At 43.3% G+C, this 17,006-nt stretch overlaps 2 protein-coding genes and 1 pseudogene across 2 annotated transcripts in view; 1 reads left to right on the top strand and 2 right to left on the bottom strand.

Moving 5' to 3' along the window:
- Positions 1 to 2,602: 2,602 nt before the first annotated feature.
- Positions 2,603 to 4,752, bottom strand: LOC123746441 (cuticle protein 21-like). The gene is made up of 3 exons (XM_045727968.2): positions 4,623 to 4,752; positions 4,170 to 4,295; positions 2,603 to 3,019 (listed from the first exon to the last, which is right to left on the bottom strand). Exons 1-3 carry the CDS (start codon positions 4,632 to 4,634, stop codon positions 2,747 to 2,749), a joined length of 411 nt encoding a protein of 136 aa, XP_045583924.1. The 5' UTR covers positions 4,635 to 4,752; the 3' UTR covers positions 2,603 to 2,746.
- A 2,202-nt stretch (positions 4,753 to 6,954) lies between these two features.
- Positions 6,955 to 8,454, bottom strand: LOC138349829 (cuticle protein 7-like; annotated as a pseudogene).
- Positions 8,455 to 11,787: 3,333 nt separating this feature from the next.
- LOC138359372 (cuticle protein 8-like) overlaps positions 11,788 to 17,006 on the top strand; it is a 10,148-nt gene continuing 4,929 nt past the window's right edge. The window contains exon 1 of the mRNA XM_069318499.1: positions 11,788 to 12,082. The gene's annotated coding sequence lies outside the window, so the exon portion shown is untranslated. The remainder of the gene's footprint in view (positions 12,083 to 17,006) is intronic.

Raw genomic sequence — 17,006 nt, 5'->3', positions numbered from 1 at the left:
TTCAGCACTTTGTAGACCTCGTTTTATGTTTTAGATGCAATATTATTATCTGTTCATTACTGTATATGATATAAACACGAGATTTTAACTTTTCTTGTTGTTTTATTTACCAAAGGAAGAAAATAACGTGGATTATATATCAGGGTACTCACATAATTGTCAATTAGCAGCAAAAATTAAAGTTTAACAGTAAGATTATACTTAATTTAGTGACGAGAGAGAGAGATTGAGAAAATCAGCTTGTAAAACAAATATTTCAGCGTGAAATATTTTAAATCCATTCTGGACAGATAAACTAAGGTTTAAAAATGTCTTCTCACCTCATCTTAAGCTTCCCAGGATGGGAAATTCGTGCAGAAGTAGGTTAGTAAAGAAACAGTCTGTAATGTAAAAACTTGCTGGAAATCCTCCAGAGGCTGATAAGCCTGTGGAGGTTATGGTCACCACAAGTGCTTGCTGACCAACCACCAAGTTTACTCTATCTCTGGACAAAATCCAGAGTAAGCTCTCGGTGGACATACACCGAGAAGTAGAGTACGCCTCGAGGTGTGTAATCCCCCCGTAAGAAATATTAATAGGATAGAGGATTAAAGAAATGGTCAAATGGGCGAACTTTTCACAAGCCGCCAGTTTCTTGTCCTCTACGAGGCCACTAGAGACATTGTGGCACTCTGGTAAATTGAGAATAAGCTTGCTGCCGCTGCTGATTTCGCAATGGTGGTTAATGGGGGGGAGGGGGGGAGGGATGAAGGGAAGCGATGTTGGTTGTTACTACTAATAACAACTACTACATAGTAGTAGTTGACATTCAGGCCATTAAAGTAGCCTGCTCTGAGCACTCTAATTTTTTCAAAGTAAACGTGCCGGCCACTCGGGACACTCGATGAAGAGTGTCGATGGCAAGAGTGCTTGAGGCAAGCACTCTTGCCCATCAAGTGGAATATAATAGTGATGAAACAACAAATTAATATCAGGAAATTGTTTAAGCTTAACCTGAAAATGTGGTTTTCCTTTATCATTACAACATTGACTGGACTAAATAGGTGAAAAGCAGACTAAAACAAAACTTATGTTAGGCACAAAGTGAGTAACATTTGCCTTACAAATTGAAAGGTGACATATATTAGAAAAGTAAAGTGTTATTTAACACTCAGAGCGGAAAGACAAAATCACAATAATGAATTCTTTTTGTCGTGGGAAGAGACAGTGTGTATGTATATTAGGGTCTTGGCTCACAATCCGGAATTCTGGGGTTCGAATTCCGGGCAAGGCAGAAATGGTTGGGCGCGCTTCCTATTAGCTAATGCCCGGTTCGCCTAGCAGTAAATAGGTGTCCGATAGTTAGGCAACTGTTGTGAGGGTTGCATCCTGGGGAGGGTCAGTAGTTCTACCTTTGGGTGCAGGGACCTCGATATAAGCCTAATATGTATGTATACCCCTGGCTACCTGTCCCCCGACAAAACTAATTTTTATTATGTTTAAATTCCGAAGAGTTAGCGTCGATCTTAATGCTGCAGAAATGCTTCAAAGAAAACTGAAGGCACTGAGAACTTTAGTCGGGAAACTACTGAAAATTTACGCGACAAAATTATTCTTCGTTATTGTTGTATTTATCATGAGATTCGTCAATAAGTATTCCAGGGCCTCTATAAATTAAGAAAATGGCCCAGGATCATAGCTCCTTGGCCCTTTGCGTTATCTATGTGCTGCCTCCTCGTGTTGTTGATATGGTAGTAATGATGTATACTATTATGTTATGAATTTTTCCACATTGAAAAGCATTTTGGCAGTCTTCTGACCATTTGTAGAGTTCATGTCAATCGCTTTGCAAGGACTAAATATATGTTTACTTCCACGTGAGGTATAGGAAGATTTCTGACTCCTGTTAACAGGCTAATCCCTCTTTTTCCACAGCTCATTTTGTTAACACACTTTGAAGGCTCCTTTCCTAAAGTTTATTATAAGCCACAACCTACTAGTTTTCTTTCTGACTTAAATATAATTTATATGGGTAACATTATTGGCTATCCATTACACTTGCACGAATGTGTTTTACGTACTCTCCACATTGTTACAAAGTAAATAAATAAAAAGAACCACTACTTCATCTTTTCATCAAACATTAGCAAAAAGTAGCCAGTTATGAGCTTAACTCATTCAGAAACATTTTTATTTGCAATATATATATAAATATATATATATATAGTGTGGTAGATTCCATAAATTTCTAGCGACAATAAACGAGGATAACAACATTTCACTTCCTTGGGCAATCGGAGTCTGGAAACACCGACCCCAAAAGCGGAAAACGGCAGCTCTGCCAACAAAGGTGCTGAATACCCAGTATAGAGGAGGGTCTCGGAGACATCCAACTGATGTCCAAGAGTTTTCATACTCTTGTCTCTCCACAGCACACTGTAGACGCAAACCTTAGTAATTAAAATGCTTTATGAGTAAAGTTGATCTACAGTTAAGAATTCTTAACTGTATAGCAATTAAGAAGACATATAGTGTGCTGACAAACTACTTCTTCTTATTTCTGCCTTTGATAAATTGTGGTATTCGTTAAAGAACCCATTCACATGGTAAAGGAATCAAGATATACAGCACTTCAACATTTACTGGAACATTAGTATGGCACACAACATGTGTCGGTTGAATTAACAGAAGACAAAACAAAAAAATATTCTAATCAGCAGGAGTTATATTAATGTATGTATGCGTTAGATCTAAAGAGTAAGCTGTCTTAAGCGTAGGTAGGTGGTGGTGGAGGGTTGTAATGTTGAGGAGCAGGGTATGAAGGCTTGTGTTCCGGATACTGGGCCTCTCCTTCGTAGGTGACCTGGGCCTCCAGACCATCACCATTGTCCACGTAGTTGACGGTCTGCTTGCGGCCGTCTGGGAGGTCCACTACGTAGCTGCCTTGGGTCTTGTAGCCGTCGCGGGCCTCGTTGTGGCCAAACTTGGCGCCGGAGTAGCCATCAGCAACACCGTAGTTGTAGGTATACTGTGGGGGAGTCTGGTGGAGAGAGGCGAAGCAGAACAATAACTTTACCATTGTAGGTGTAATTCGTTCCTTATTGACTAAACATGCGTTAAGCATTTCCATACATAGAGGTGAGGCTTTACGAACGAGAGTATGTCTACCATGTCGATCGCGTCGATACTACCAGTGTCACGAACCAGGAGCAAATGCTCACCGTAAAGAATTCTAAACTCAATGTCAAACAAAAAAGCATTTCGTGACAGTGCATCGCTCCTGCAGCCATCATACCTAAAGTTTGTCTTGAGTGGTTTCTGGGAGTGCTTCTAAATCCCAACCACTTGGATAGGTTTGTTCAACGACGGCCTCGAATCCTGCAGGTTAGCGTTCGATCTCTAATGGCCCAAGTGGTTGGGCACCGGTCCTTCCCTCAACCATATCCTAGTCTTCACGTCCCCTCACAGTGCTATATAGTCGTTCTGGCTAGTGCTTTTTCTTGACAATTACCTTACCTTATATTCCCCCAAGGTCGGCCTGGGACCAAGCATTACTTCTGATAACATCAGACTACAATCCATGACAGTGAAATAACATTCAACATTCATGATCCCTTTGCTATTTTATTATTTCACAAACATTAATTGAAAAACATAAGAGATATGTCTCTCACCTTCACATCCCTGACCTCATGTCTATCACCATCACAGTCCTTTGTATCTGTTAAACGATAAAACCTCTACAACCCGAACACTGTCTTCGACTAACTTCGTTCTGTCTGGCGTAATTAGTTTATCAGCACAGTATGAACGCAGTATGCATCAAAGCTTTAAATTAGTTCTACAGATCTAGGATCTGAAGATCTACGATCTCCTTGGCCGGAGGAGTCAAAATGCTTCTCATAACCTTGTGGCGTAACATGATCATATGGAATATCTATTAGGGATTGAACACTCAGGTTCTTAGTCTTTCTCCTATCCTTGGGCGGAATATGGGCTTCACATGGCCATGCACATACATCATCAGGTATTCATCTCCCACTACCTCGGAAACGGTTTGCAATCAGTTACAACATGTAAGAAAATAATTAAATATAAGCTAACATTTTTAATATACAGGAATGAAAGAAATACCCTTCATAAAGTAGTTATCTATTCAGAGTCAAAAAGAGGTTACTGTGAGTACTTACATCAGGGTAGGTCTCGACTGGGGCGTGGTAGCTGGGGGGAGAATGGTACTGGGGAGTCTCTGGGTACACCTGGGGGGGAAGCTCGCCCAACACGACCCCGATCACGGAGACGACGACAACGACGACCTGTAATACAGACCCTGGCGGTCAGTACGACGCAATAACAATCACTGCAACATAAAACACCTCATAAGTCGTCCCGGTAACACAGTCGGGATCATTCTCGACTCACAATAAAAAATTCGGAGTTTGAATCCCCGGCGGGACAGAAATGGTTGGGCGCGTTTCCTATCACCTAATCCACCTGTTCACCAACCAGTAAATAGGTAACCCATGAGTTAGTCAACGTGTTGTGGGGCTGCTTACTGGTATCCACACATACACAATCATATTATAAAGCCAGGAATTACTCTAGGAACAAGTGCAGCACCAGCGGCCAGAGGGAGTGTTTACCTTGAGCGACATGGCTGGTAACTGGTGCTGGGACGAGCCAGTCGCCGCTATTTATACGTGATATGAGTGACTTTCTATCACCGCGAGGGGAAACGGCGAGTTTCCACGCTTTCCTCACAGAAACTGGCTCTCTATCTCACTCTTCTCTCCTAGAAACGTCTTGTAATAGAAGAAAAGTCTTACAGTGGTACTGAACGATGAGTTTTATTGATTCATATATATTAATTGATTTATCTTTTTCGAGAAGGTAAATCTAAAGTCCAAGGAGTGTGTATTCTTGGTTCGCATATATATATATATAATATAATATATATTTTATATTATATTGTTGTTGAATATGACCGAAAAGGTAAGATTAATAATTCTAACACGAATCTTCTCAATATTTCTTATGTTTTTCTTCACTGTCGGTGGTAATACAAATAACAATTCTCCGAAATTCATTTTTTAAGTGTCTGAAGCCTGAACGCGTTTTGTAATTCGTATTACATTTTCAAAGACTTAATTTACACACAAATTCTTCGTACTTATACTCTATTGGATGAGGTGATATGGTACAAAAGTTTTGGGTGAGGTGACAAACACAAGACAGAACACGAAACAATGGGTATAAATTGGATAAGTGAACTTATGAATGGAAGTAACTGCAGAAGGCCTATTGGCCCATACTTCCTCTTGCTGCTTCCATATTGGTTCGGGGTCTTGAAGTAGGTAGAATATAGTTGTGCATTAATTGGCTGTTGATTGCTGGTGTTGACTTTTTGATGTGTAGGTCCTCGCTTATGTCACGCCGCCTGCTATCAGCCGTACCTGTCGATGATTTCTGTGTTGTTTGTTAAGATTTCTCTGGTGATGGTCTGGTTGTGAAAAGAGATTATGTGTTCCTTGATGGCTCCCTGTTGCTTATGCATTATTAGTCGCCTAGAAAGAGACGTTGTTGTCGTGCCTATATACTGAGTTCTTTGGGGCTTACAGTCCCCAAGTGGGCATTTAAAGGCATAGACGACGTTGGTCTCCTTCAAAGCGTTCTGTTTGGTGTCTGGCGAGTTTTTCATGAGTAGATTGGCCGTTTTTTTGGTTTTATAATAAATTATGAATTGTATTTTCTGATTTTTGTCTGTAGGGATGACGTTCCTATCAACAATATCTTTCGGGACCCTTTCCTCTGTTTTATGAGCCGTCGAAAAGAAGTTCCTGTAAAATTGTTTAATTGGGGGTACAAGTGTTGTGTTGGTTGACTCTTCGGAAGTTGCATGACGTTTTACCTTTCTTTTTATGATGTCTTCAACGAAACCGTTAGAGAAGCCGTTGTTGACTAAGACCTGCCTTACCCTACAGAGTTCTTCATCGACTTCTTTCCATCCTGAGCTGTGGCTTAGAGCACGGTCGACGTAAGCATTCACAACACTCTTGTACCTGTCTGGGCAGTCACAATTGGCATTGAGGCACATTCCTATATTTGTTTCCTTGGTGTAGACTGCAGTATGGAAGCCTTCGCTCTTTTCCTTGACTGTTACATCCAGAAAGGGCAGCTTCCCATTGTTCTCCATTTGGGAAGAACAAAAAATGTTCAAAGATCTAAAATCAGCCGTATTAAAAGCCATGACAACTTGTGTAATAATAGGTATTTGTATACTCAGCACAGTGACTGGACCAGACAATATGATATAATCATTGTGAGAATTCATGTTCGCTATAGTCACATCTGGCGCGTTGGTGAGGCTGAGCCACTGTCAGAATATTCAGCTTGTAACCTTTGTAACAAATCATTAAATCATTCACCCGAACACAACAGTATTGACTGTGAAACTATAGTTTCACGTATAGTACGTGATCACGTACTTTACAATTTGTGACCACGTACTTTACAATTTGTGACCACGTACTTTATATTTCGTGACTACGTACTAAATAATTCGTGACCTCGTACTTTACAATTTGTGACCACGTACTTTTACAATTCGTGACCACGTACTTTATAATTCGTGATCACGTACTAAATAATTCGTGACCTCGTACTTTACAATTTGTGACCACGTACTTTTACAATTCGTGACCACGTACTTTATAATTCGTGATCACGTACTAAATAATTCGTGACCTCGTACTTTACAATTACTCGTACTTTACCATGTACTTTACAATTTGTGACCACGTACGTTCTTATTACGTGTTTTTATTACGTAATCAGATCTATTATCTTATGTATGATCCTCTGTCCTGTGGGACAGTGAATTCGAGCATCGAAATTACAAATTTGATGCTAGTATTTACAATTTGGGCAAAGTTGTAAATTAATTGTGTCAATAAATTTTGTAATAATAACAATCAATAAAAGCGTAAGGTTTATTGTAAGATGATTTTACATTTTATAACTGATCAATTATAAATCCATTTCATAATTTCCAAATACATTTATGGAAACCTTCTGACTAATCAAAGAATCTGTGATTGGCTAACTATAATAGCTTAAACATACTCGTGTTAATTGGTAAGAGGATTAAACCGTATATAAATAAAAACCAAACAGATATTTGCATGCTCATTCAGGGCCTGGCTTGTGTATGGCACAGTAATTATGATAACATAAAGTTATCTTCGTTGTATTATGGGTGTGATGGGCCAGTCAGTGGCTGAGGGTCGGAGCCGGCTTTAGGCGACGTACGTGTACATGTGTAGGGTACCTGGATGCTGGTTCGTATACCGGGGCGGGGGTATACACAGGGACAGGCTTGTACTCAGGGGCAGGCTGGTACACAGGGGCAGGCTGGTACACAGGGGCAGGCTTGTACTCAGGGGCAGGCTGGTACACAGGGGCAGGCTTGTACACAGGGGCAGGCTTGTACACAGGGGCAGGCTTGTACACAGGGGTGGGTTTATTACTCTGGCTTATACTCCGGATACTGGGCTTCTCCCTCGTAGGTGACCTGGGCCTCCAGACCATCACCATTGTCCACGTAGTTGACGGTCTGTTTGCGACCGTCTGGGAGGTCCACCGAGTAGCTGCCCTCAGTCTTGTAGCCGTCGCGGGATTCAGAGTGGCCGAAGTTGGTGCCTGAGTACTCGTCTGAGACGCCATAATTGAAGGTGTACTTGGGAGGAACCTGTATGAAGGAAAGTTGGGATGATTAGACGATGCTGCATAATCATGTATAAATTATTACTGATATATAATAATTTCAACTAGAGAGTATGTAATTATAGTGATTATCAAATCACAAAAGGAATTTATTTTCCTAAATTTGGATCTTCTATAAAGACTTTAGATTTTTTTACGTGAACTTTCGTTCTATTTGGGACTTTAGATATTTTATTTGGGTCTTTGGATCTTCTATTTGAGGCTTTGGATCAACTGTGTGGACTTTGAATCATCTATGTGGACTCTAGATCTTCAATGTGAACTTTAAATATTCTGATGGATCTTCAATAATGTTAGTTTCTAATGCTCCAGCCTGTCCTCAGGGTGGAAATAAGTTCACAGGAATGAATTGAAAACGATTACATAATTAGTGCCATTATCTCTATCCATGGTTAGGTTAAGGTTATTATAGATTAGGGTTTGGTTAGATTTCATTATTTTTTACTACGTTAATACGGAGTATTATTGACGATAACGTGAAATATAACAGCGAGAGTACTCACTCGCTAAGTAACACCAACACTTGGCTCGTGTAGTACTTACTGTGGGATATTCTGGTTCTCTGCCGTAGATTGGTTGGGCGGGGTATTTGGATGGTGGTGGGCCGTAGGTGGGTTGGGCGGGGTATTTAGGTGGTGGTGGGCCGTAGGTGGGTGGGGCGGGGTATTTAGGTGGTGGTGGGCCGTCGGTGGGTGGGGCGGGGTATTTAGGTGGTGGTGGGCCATAGGTGGGTGGGGCGGGGTATTTAGGTGGTGGTGGGCCGTAGGTGGGTGGGGCGGGGTATTTAGGTGGTGGTGGGCCGTAGGTGGGTGGGGCGGGGTATTTGGTGGGTGGTGGGCCATAGGTGGGTGGGGCGGGGTATTTGGTTGGTGGTGGGCCGTAGATTGGTGGGGCGGGGTATTTAGGTGGTGGTGGGCCATAGGTGGGTGTGTCAGGGTATGCAGGCGGGAGTTCAGCCAGAACGCAAACGGCCATACAAGCAACAACGATGATCTGCCATCAAAGGAAATAAGGAATCACAAAGTTAGTACAATTGTAAACCATCAAAAAGACACAATGAAAATAAATTCATTATACGGTATATTGATGAAGCTGCAAATACATAATTAAGGCTATGGACGCAAGTTCGAGCCCATTGTATAAACTCAGGGTTTTCTAAGGGTTTCACTTCGTTTTTTTATGATTCCGATACGAAGACTCCCTGCGGTTGTGAACGATACATTGTGTCTATGTCGGTCACCAAAATACAGCGAATAGTATTGTATTTTATGTTATAAAAATGTTAAACACATTCCGAACTAATGTAGTAATTGGAATATTAAATGTTCCTGACCACGAACTTTACCCAAATACGTTTGATACCCAACGACTAAAATGGCACGTGTATTATATAAAATAGTTGGTTGAACGCTGTGGTGCACATTATAGTACAGTACTGTACTCATATCTTACAGTACATTCATTGCAATACACGCCATTCAGTACAGTACCTAGCACCACATCCTCGTTCCTCACGTAGACATTCAGCGCAGTACTTCTAAGCAAAATTGTGTTGAGTAAAATCCAAGCAATGGTTCGCTAAAGGAATTAAATCTCACGTCACTGGCAGAGAGAGGAAACATGGGAGACAAAACCACCACATACAAAATACTCCAGGGAATATTCAGGTCATATAATAAATGATTTTCCCTATGTGATACACGATTAAGGGAAAGGGACAATAGGAAATAGTTTCAACCGCAGATGTTATATTGTCGGGGACTAGAAGCTTTGTAAGTATACCTTGAGGTGTTTCCGGGGCTTTACGTCCCCGCGGCCCGGTCGTCGACCAGGCCTATCGAGGATACCAAAAGTCAATGACTGGCTTTCCCAAAGATGCTTCACACAATAATGACCTAATTCCCGGGTACCTATTTACTACTAGGTGAATATATAGATGCATTGCGTGAAGAGAAACAAGCCTAGACGTGTTACTCTGCCCGGGAGTCGTACTTGGGTCCAATCGCTTGTGAGCCGAATGTGTTAACTACAGCACTACACGTCACGTTAGGGAAAGGCGGGGCCCATGAGCTGAAGGTGGGTCCTTACTAGCTACATCACCACAACATAACCTGATGTTACGATCACCGATGCAGCCTACACAGTGATATAACCCGTACCTTGGAGGCCATGGTTGAGAGGTTGTCGGGTGATGTGTGTGTGTGGGTGTGTCTGCTACGGCCCCCTGGGCTTATATACCGAATTCCAGGACTCTCACTTTTACCTCAAGGTCAAGGCTTAAGGGCGGGGTGGGGTGAGGAGCTGTGAGATGTCAACCACATATCAATAACCTTTGAACCTTTCCTTCCTCCTTCCGTCCTCCCTCCCTTCCTCTCTCCTTCCTTCTCCTCCCTCCTGCCACCTCCCATCACTAAGCTCAACAACTTTCAAATTCACCTCCAGTCAATCCACCTTCAGTCGCCCCTAAACTCACGATTCTCCAAGCGGCGAGCTCGTAAATGTATTTTCATTGGTAAATTTAGATACAAAATTAATGGGCTCTCTGCTTTATAAGAAGCTCAAATAAAGCTCCACTTTGTTCTCAAAAGGTTCCATCCGAATTGTGAACTTTAAGATAATATACCAGCAAAGACACAACTAACCACAATGCTATTTTTTACGCTCATACAACGAAAATCACTGTAGCCCTCCTGGGATCTGTGCGGCTGGAGTGACCGCGGTTTGAATCCCAGCATTGATCCAATAATTTTCACATTGATATTTCACTCCGCTGTGATTTCCTAGTGCAGTCTCAACGCTGTGCTAGTGGTCAATGCTTGCTGGGACCTGAGGGTATTTCTAGAGCCATGTGAGGAAATGGGACCTGATGTACCAACAACCGTTTTTTTTACTCTGATGTTCGCTCGCTCATCAGAGGAAAGAGAGCATTTGCAAGAGTTTCAGAAATGAGAAGTTATATGGAAATTTATGATTGAGATACAGGATGAAGAATATTTTGTGAGGCGTATGAAAATAGACCTGAGAGAAGAAGTATTTGAGATGACATGTTTCGGGTGGCTGCTACAAGGTTCCCACTTGCCAGGCGATATTCAACCCATTCTCTCGAATAGTACATGACGCAAAGTTTCCATGGTCGCACGACACCCATGGCCCACCACACCCATGGTCCCACGACACCCATGGCCCACCACACCCATGGCCCACCACACCCATGGTCCCACGACACCCATGGCCCACCACACCCATGGCCCACCACACCCATGGTCCACCACACCCATGGCCCACATCACCCATGGCCCACATCACCCATGGCCCACATCCATGGCCCACATCACGCAAGACGCAGCGCCTCTAGACGTGCTCCACCAACAACCTTGACACGCCCTGTAATTACCCATCAACGGCTTCCACCGTTAACGATGACAATAACCCAAAGCACATTCGCGGTATTCTCTCTTTTTTCAGCTGAAATCCTTCAAACAATCTGCTCATTCCTAAGTCTCTGTTCCGAGCATTGTTCCTCCCTCCCCACTCCGCCCTCACCTTCCCTGGGTCAGTGTGAATATTGCATCACCAGCAATGTTCAGGTAAAACAATACCTCATATAAGGGAGGTATTAACAGTAATTAATGTATGGCCATCTCCGCTATTAATTCTCCTAAAGATTTGCATTTAAACTTTGTTACTCCTCTGGATTCGAACCCAGGCTGCCGCGGGCCTCCACTCTGACCACAATTGTACTCTTCAAACTATGATTATGGAGGGTTGACATTGTTATAGCGGTGATGTTGACCTGAAATATCTCTCTGGGTCCTTCACTCAATCCAGCCATCCACCTTCAGCCCTACCCCCCCCCCTTCTTTCATCCTACTATCCTCACCCCATCCCTTAGAGCTGGCCTTGTGTTGAACTGAAGCTCTGAATGGGACGAGGGTGGCATGGATGGCTGTACCACATATTCTAAAGGATCTGTGGATTGGTTGTAAATATACGTATATATTCCAGGTCTGTGACAACAGTCTGGAAGAGCCGGGTCTGTGACAACAGTCTGGAAGAGTCCAGGTCTGTGACAACAGTCTGGAAGAGTCCAGGTCTGTGACAACAATCTGGAAGAGTCCAGGTCTGTGACAACAATCTGGAAGAGCCGGGTCTGTGACAACAGTCTGGAAGAGTCCAGGTCTGTGACAACAGTCTGGAAGAGTCCAGGTCGCGTCCGGCGACTGGAAGACTCCAGGGAGTCATGCCATCTGTTGTGGAGACGGGATGCACGCAAGGGGCCGCACACGCACACGCCATCGCACTCTAACCAAGTCATTAGGAAGTAAATATGTGTTAAATACGTTATGTTTTCTCAAAAGTAATAATTAGTGTGTATCTCTCCATTCCAAATTGTCTTTTGTTTGTGTGTTTTGTGTTCAATATATATTGTCGGTTATTGTTTTTACTTTATTTACTGGCTTTGTTGAGTGACTTCATTCCCTTGATAGTTCCCCTGTCAGCTCTCTCTCTCTCTCTCTTTCTCTCTCTCTCGTTCTATCGTTCTCTTTCTCTCTCGTTCTCTTTCTCTTTCTCACACAAAGCCAGTGATTTTTTCTGGTATGTGGAACACTAGGGAACACTGCAACAGTGTGTGGAACACTGCAACAGTGTGTGGAACACTGCAACAGTGTGTGGAACACTGCAACAGTGTGTGGAACACTGCAACAGTGTGTGGAACACTGCAACAGTGTGTGGAACACTGCAACAGTGTGTGGAACACACCGGTCACGTGGTGCTCCAAGTACCATTCGGGTGGGGATGCAGTAGAGGAACGGAACAATCAGTATGGTACAAGGAGTACAGTAACTCAGGTACGAGCGGCGCGGTGCAAGAAATCGGGTACCAGTGGTGTAGCGCGGTTACCCCAGGTACGAGCGGTACAGCGATCCAGGTACAAGCGGTGGTGTGCGGTGAGCAACGTGGTGAGGTAGAGGGTGGTGCGGTGAAGCAGTTACGAGCGGCGCTGTGCGGTGCGCCGCTCCCGGTAATGGGTGAGTAGCAGGGGGGCCGCACAAGGGAGAAAGTCGGCTGTCTGTGGTGGTGAGTTCTTTATGGTCAAAAACGTTGATAGCCCACCGCTACGAGGAGGGCGGCAGCTGTCACTCACCACTCACGGGCCAGCTGTCACTCACCACTCACGGGCCAGCTGTCACTCACCACTCAGCACCAAATGAACATTCACTCACCACTGTCCCACACACACACAGGACTCAGAAGTTATTTTGATCGAGTGAATAAGTCCTTCCTGATCCCTGTGTCTCTATCAGTACTGAGATTTCAACCATCGTGAAGTTTTTAATTTCTCGCCGGAATGCGATGGTTTGAAGCGAAAATAGATTGTATCCGTATCTTCGTCCTCTGCAGCGAATATAGTGTGAATGTGTTTCCCCGCCCATAGTTTGTGGTCATATCACAGACATATAACATTAGTACGTTCAGGCTTGGCGTTTAAGAGTGTGCCCGGGTTCATAATTTAGCGCACATGAGGATTATAAGGAACGTACGTTTATTTATAGTTTTTACGGCCAGGCTGGAACGTATGTGTGTGCTAGTGCGCTCTTGTCGACCAGCATATGTCGCTAGATAATAGACTTTGTGGAATTTAACGTTTTCTTTCTCATCAAGTGGCATATTAGTGTGACGACTCTTCTCTTAAGTTTGTTCTCTCTCTCTCTCTCTCTCTCTCTCTCTCTCTCTCTCTCTCTCTCTCTCTCTCTCTCTCTCTCTCTCTCTCTCTCTCTCTCTCTCTCTCTCTCTCTCTCTCTCTCTCTCTCTCTCTCACATACACACACAGCTTGAAAGAACGTGCAGTCACATTCACCAGACCTTTATACGGTCAGTTGACATGATTTCATTCGTATCTTCATACTGAGAGATCATGTTCCAAGTGCAATTCTGCCTAGGAATGAATGATCGCTGATCGAGTGATGGCCTTCAGAATGGCACAACCAGCATGAAGGTGGTGATGGCTAAGCGCCTGGTTATATAGCTAACAACTTCTGGTTGTTTACGAAGTTGGACCAGGGGGAGAAACTTGTGGACATTTGCCTTGCACACGGCAGCAATTAAAGACTGGCGACATCTCTCCAGTGTTAAAGGTTCTAATGTTCTGACTAGTCGAACCAAAAGACTAGAGACGAATCTTCTCGCCTGGTTCTTTCCCTCATCCTGAATTTGATAAATGATTGGGAGCAGGGCATCTTAGAAGACATGGTGAGATTAAAGAACCTTTGTTTCGTATCAAGTTTTGCACAGTGATACAAATCCTTAATTTTCGCATCTTGGGCTCCTCATTTTCGGTCAGTTCTTGCAATCAGTTCCTTCAGTCAGTCCCCGCAGTCAGTTCTTGCTGCGACAGGCCTCTGCTCATAATTTTATGATTCATCTTTTATAGAGCTCCTGGAAGGAGTAGCCGGTAACACGCGGGTCGAACCAGGGAGGGGGGGGGGGGTTACCCTGGTCGACGCGGCGCTTTGGTCGACCAGATACCCGCTAAAAGGACCCAAGCATGAATGAGAGAGCACGCTCCCCGGCCTACAGGTTGCCGGGTCACGAACGTGTCTTGAAAGAATCTCGGCTCCTGGTGGGCCGCGGGGCTATAATGACAGCCAATCACCGAGCTGCAATCTAACAATCCCCATCGCTACAATCACCAAGTGTAGAAGAGACGAACATGGGAGAGGACTGGTCTTAACGCTGATTATTTGGTCAGGAGAAGAAGATATATATGAAAAGGGATGGTGTAGAGTAGCGGCCCACACGCCCCTGATGCCCCTTTGTACCCCAGAGATGCTACAAAAGCAACTAGAGGAGTCTCAGAAGCTTTAAGTTTGTTTCTGTCATCGCCTCTATAGTCATAATGGCTTGGCGCTTCCTCCTGACAGTTCCTCTTCTGTCATCATCTGTGGTTGAGAACTTCCTATATGCGGTAATAAGATTAAAGGTAATAAGATAGAAGAATACATAAATATATTCAAGTGTATTACTGCAATGTTAAAACAAAAACTACAAATCAAATACACACAAAAATATTATATCGAAAAAAACAAATATTTAGTGTTTTATAAAATGGTGAATGAAACATCAAGAGATAAAACAGAGACAATGAGAGGAGTGGGTGAAGAAAAAAAGGAGACTGACAGACATGGAGGTTGACCTGACCCTGACCTGTGTGGTGGGAGAGGGGGGGGGGACGGGCTCCAGCCCCCGGCCCCCCAGCCTTCTTGAGTTGAGAGGCGGCAATGAATGCCTGTGAAAGGGGAAATTGATACCACCATTGTGAAGGTGTTTATACAACCCGTTCTCTCATATTTGTCACTACGTAACAAAATGCAACTGTTTTGCTTAACCAGAAACGTGGTAACCCAACCAACCCCCCCTAATAACAATAAATTCAACCCAACCAACCCACCTAATAACAATAAATTCAACCCAACCAAACCCCCTAATAACAATAAATTCAACCCAACCAACCCACCTAATAACAATAAATTCAACCCAAACAACCCACCTAATAACATTAAATTCAACCCAACCAACCCACCTAAACAATAAACGAATTACAAATTCGTTCAATTTGTAAAAATAAAACGCCGTAATGTTGACGTTTTTATACACCAACTTCGATGGCTTTATCGAAGCTGATGTATAAAAGCGTCAACATTACGATGATTTATTTTTGTTGCAATTTGAGACAAACTATAATACGTTTATTTGGTATGAAAAGCGACGTATTAATTAAGCGAGAGAACAGATTAAAATGAAACTTTCCCAAAATGATTGGGAATATTGTTATACCAACCTGCAACAATTTTTTTTGTTTACAGGTAAGATGTATAGATCTCGTAAGTATCCATGTAAGAGGTACAGATATCTTAAATGGCCACGTAAGAGGTACATATCTTGTAAGAGGCACAGATCTCGTAAGTTGCCACGTAAAAGCTACAGGTCTCATAAGTGGACACGTAAGAGGTACAGATCTCGAGGTGAACAGAAGCACCAAATGAAAACAAACGTGGCCAGACGTTCCGTCCTGCACGGGAGTCGTTCACCGAACAATTGGTTAGTAAATAGATCGCTCTGAGACCGGGCCGCGGGGACATTGATCCCAGGAATAAACGAATAAATACACGCAACAGGACTCATTTGCATACACAACGCTAGAAACTAGTTAGGGTTAGTATTGTATTGCAGAACGACAACCACAGATGATCCAATGTCACGCTTGCGTCAAGTGGATGACATGTTAAGCTTTCTCAGTGTGTATGTTGCAACCCTTGAGTACCGGCCCTGTCACCAGTGGCCAGATGGGCATAGGAAGCGTCACCATATGACACTCCACAAGTCAAGCTTAGTACAGCTTTGTGGAAGCAGATGAAACTGGAGCTGCCATCTTGGTTATGATCTGTAAACTGGTAGTATCATAGTGTAGGGAGACTCCGGCGTCCTACAGAACTGTATGAACGTGTAGACTGGATTAGACGGTGGGTTTGGCCAGTGACAGGTCGGTCTTTCAGGTAACTGTGGGTGTCCCCTTCCTCCAGTCTCGTAAGCAGTAAGTGGCTGGTCAACATATGACTGGGTGGAGAGTCTCTTGTTATGCAATGTGGGAGGGGGACTTTGACTTCTACCTTCACCTACTTGTCGGTAAGTCTGCCAGACTTTGGAGAGCTGCATCATGATTCTCTCTCTCTCTCTCTCTCTCTCTCTCTCTCTCTCTCTCTGTCTCTGTCTCTGTCTCTGTCTCTGTCTCTGTCTCTGTCTCATGGCGAAATAGACAGATTTATGAGTATGTTAGGTGGGGCAGCAGCAGTATGAGATGAACAACTGGTTGAGCGATGTAGCAGGAGTAATAGATCACTAACTCACTACCTGGTAATTCAACAGGAATTACAGGCATTATTAGTGTATTTATTTCTTGAAAAACGCTTTCATCCCAATTTAGTAATCACAAGCAGCTGTTGAACTTTGAAATTACACTTCTTTCTAACTTCCAACTTAATAGATAAGATAATGTTTATTCAGGTAAAAGTACATACATTCAAAAAGAGTTAGAAACAATGTTGGATTTCTAGATAGAGCTAGTAAATGCTATGCTTAAAGCTATGCCTAAAGCCACTAATACACACAGCGTTTCGGGCAAGGCACAAGTTTCTGGCAAAGTAATGAAATGAAGAAGTAATTTTAACGTGAGGCAAAGATAGATA

Source organism: Procambarus clarkii, chromosome 90 (genome assembly GCF_040958095.1).
Source record: "Procambarus clarkii isolate CNS0578487 chromosome 90, FALCON_Pclarkii_2.0, whole genome shotgun sequence".
In the NCBI taxonomy this organism is placed as follows: Eukaryota; Metazoa; Arthropoda; class Malacostraca; order Decapoda; family Cambaridae; genus Procambarus; species Procambarus clarkii.
Note: the sequence above shows the minus strand (reverse complement) of the source record. Positions and strands in the feature narration are given on the sequence as shown.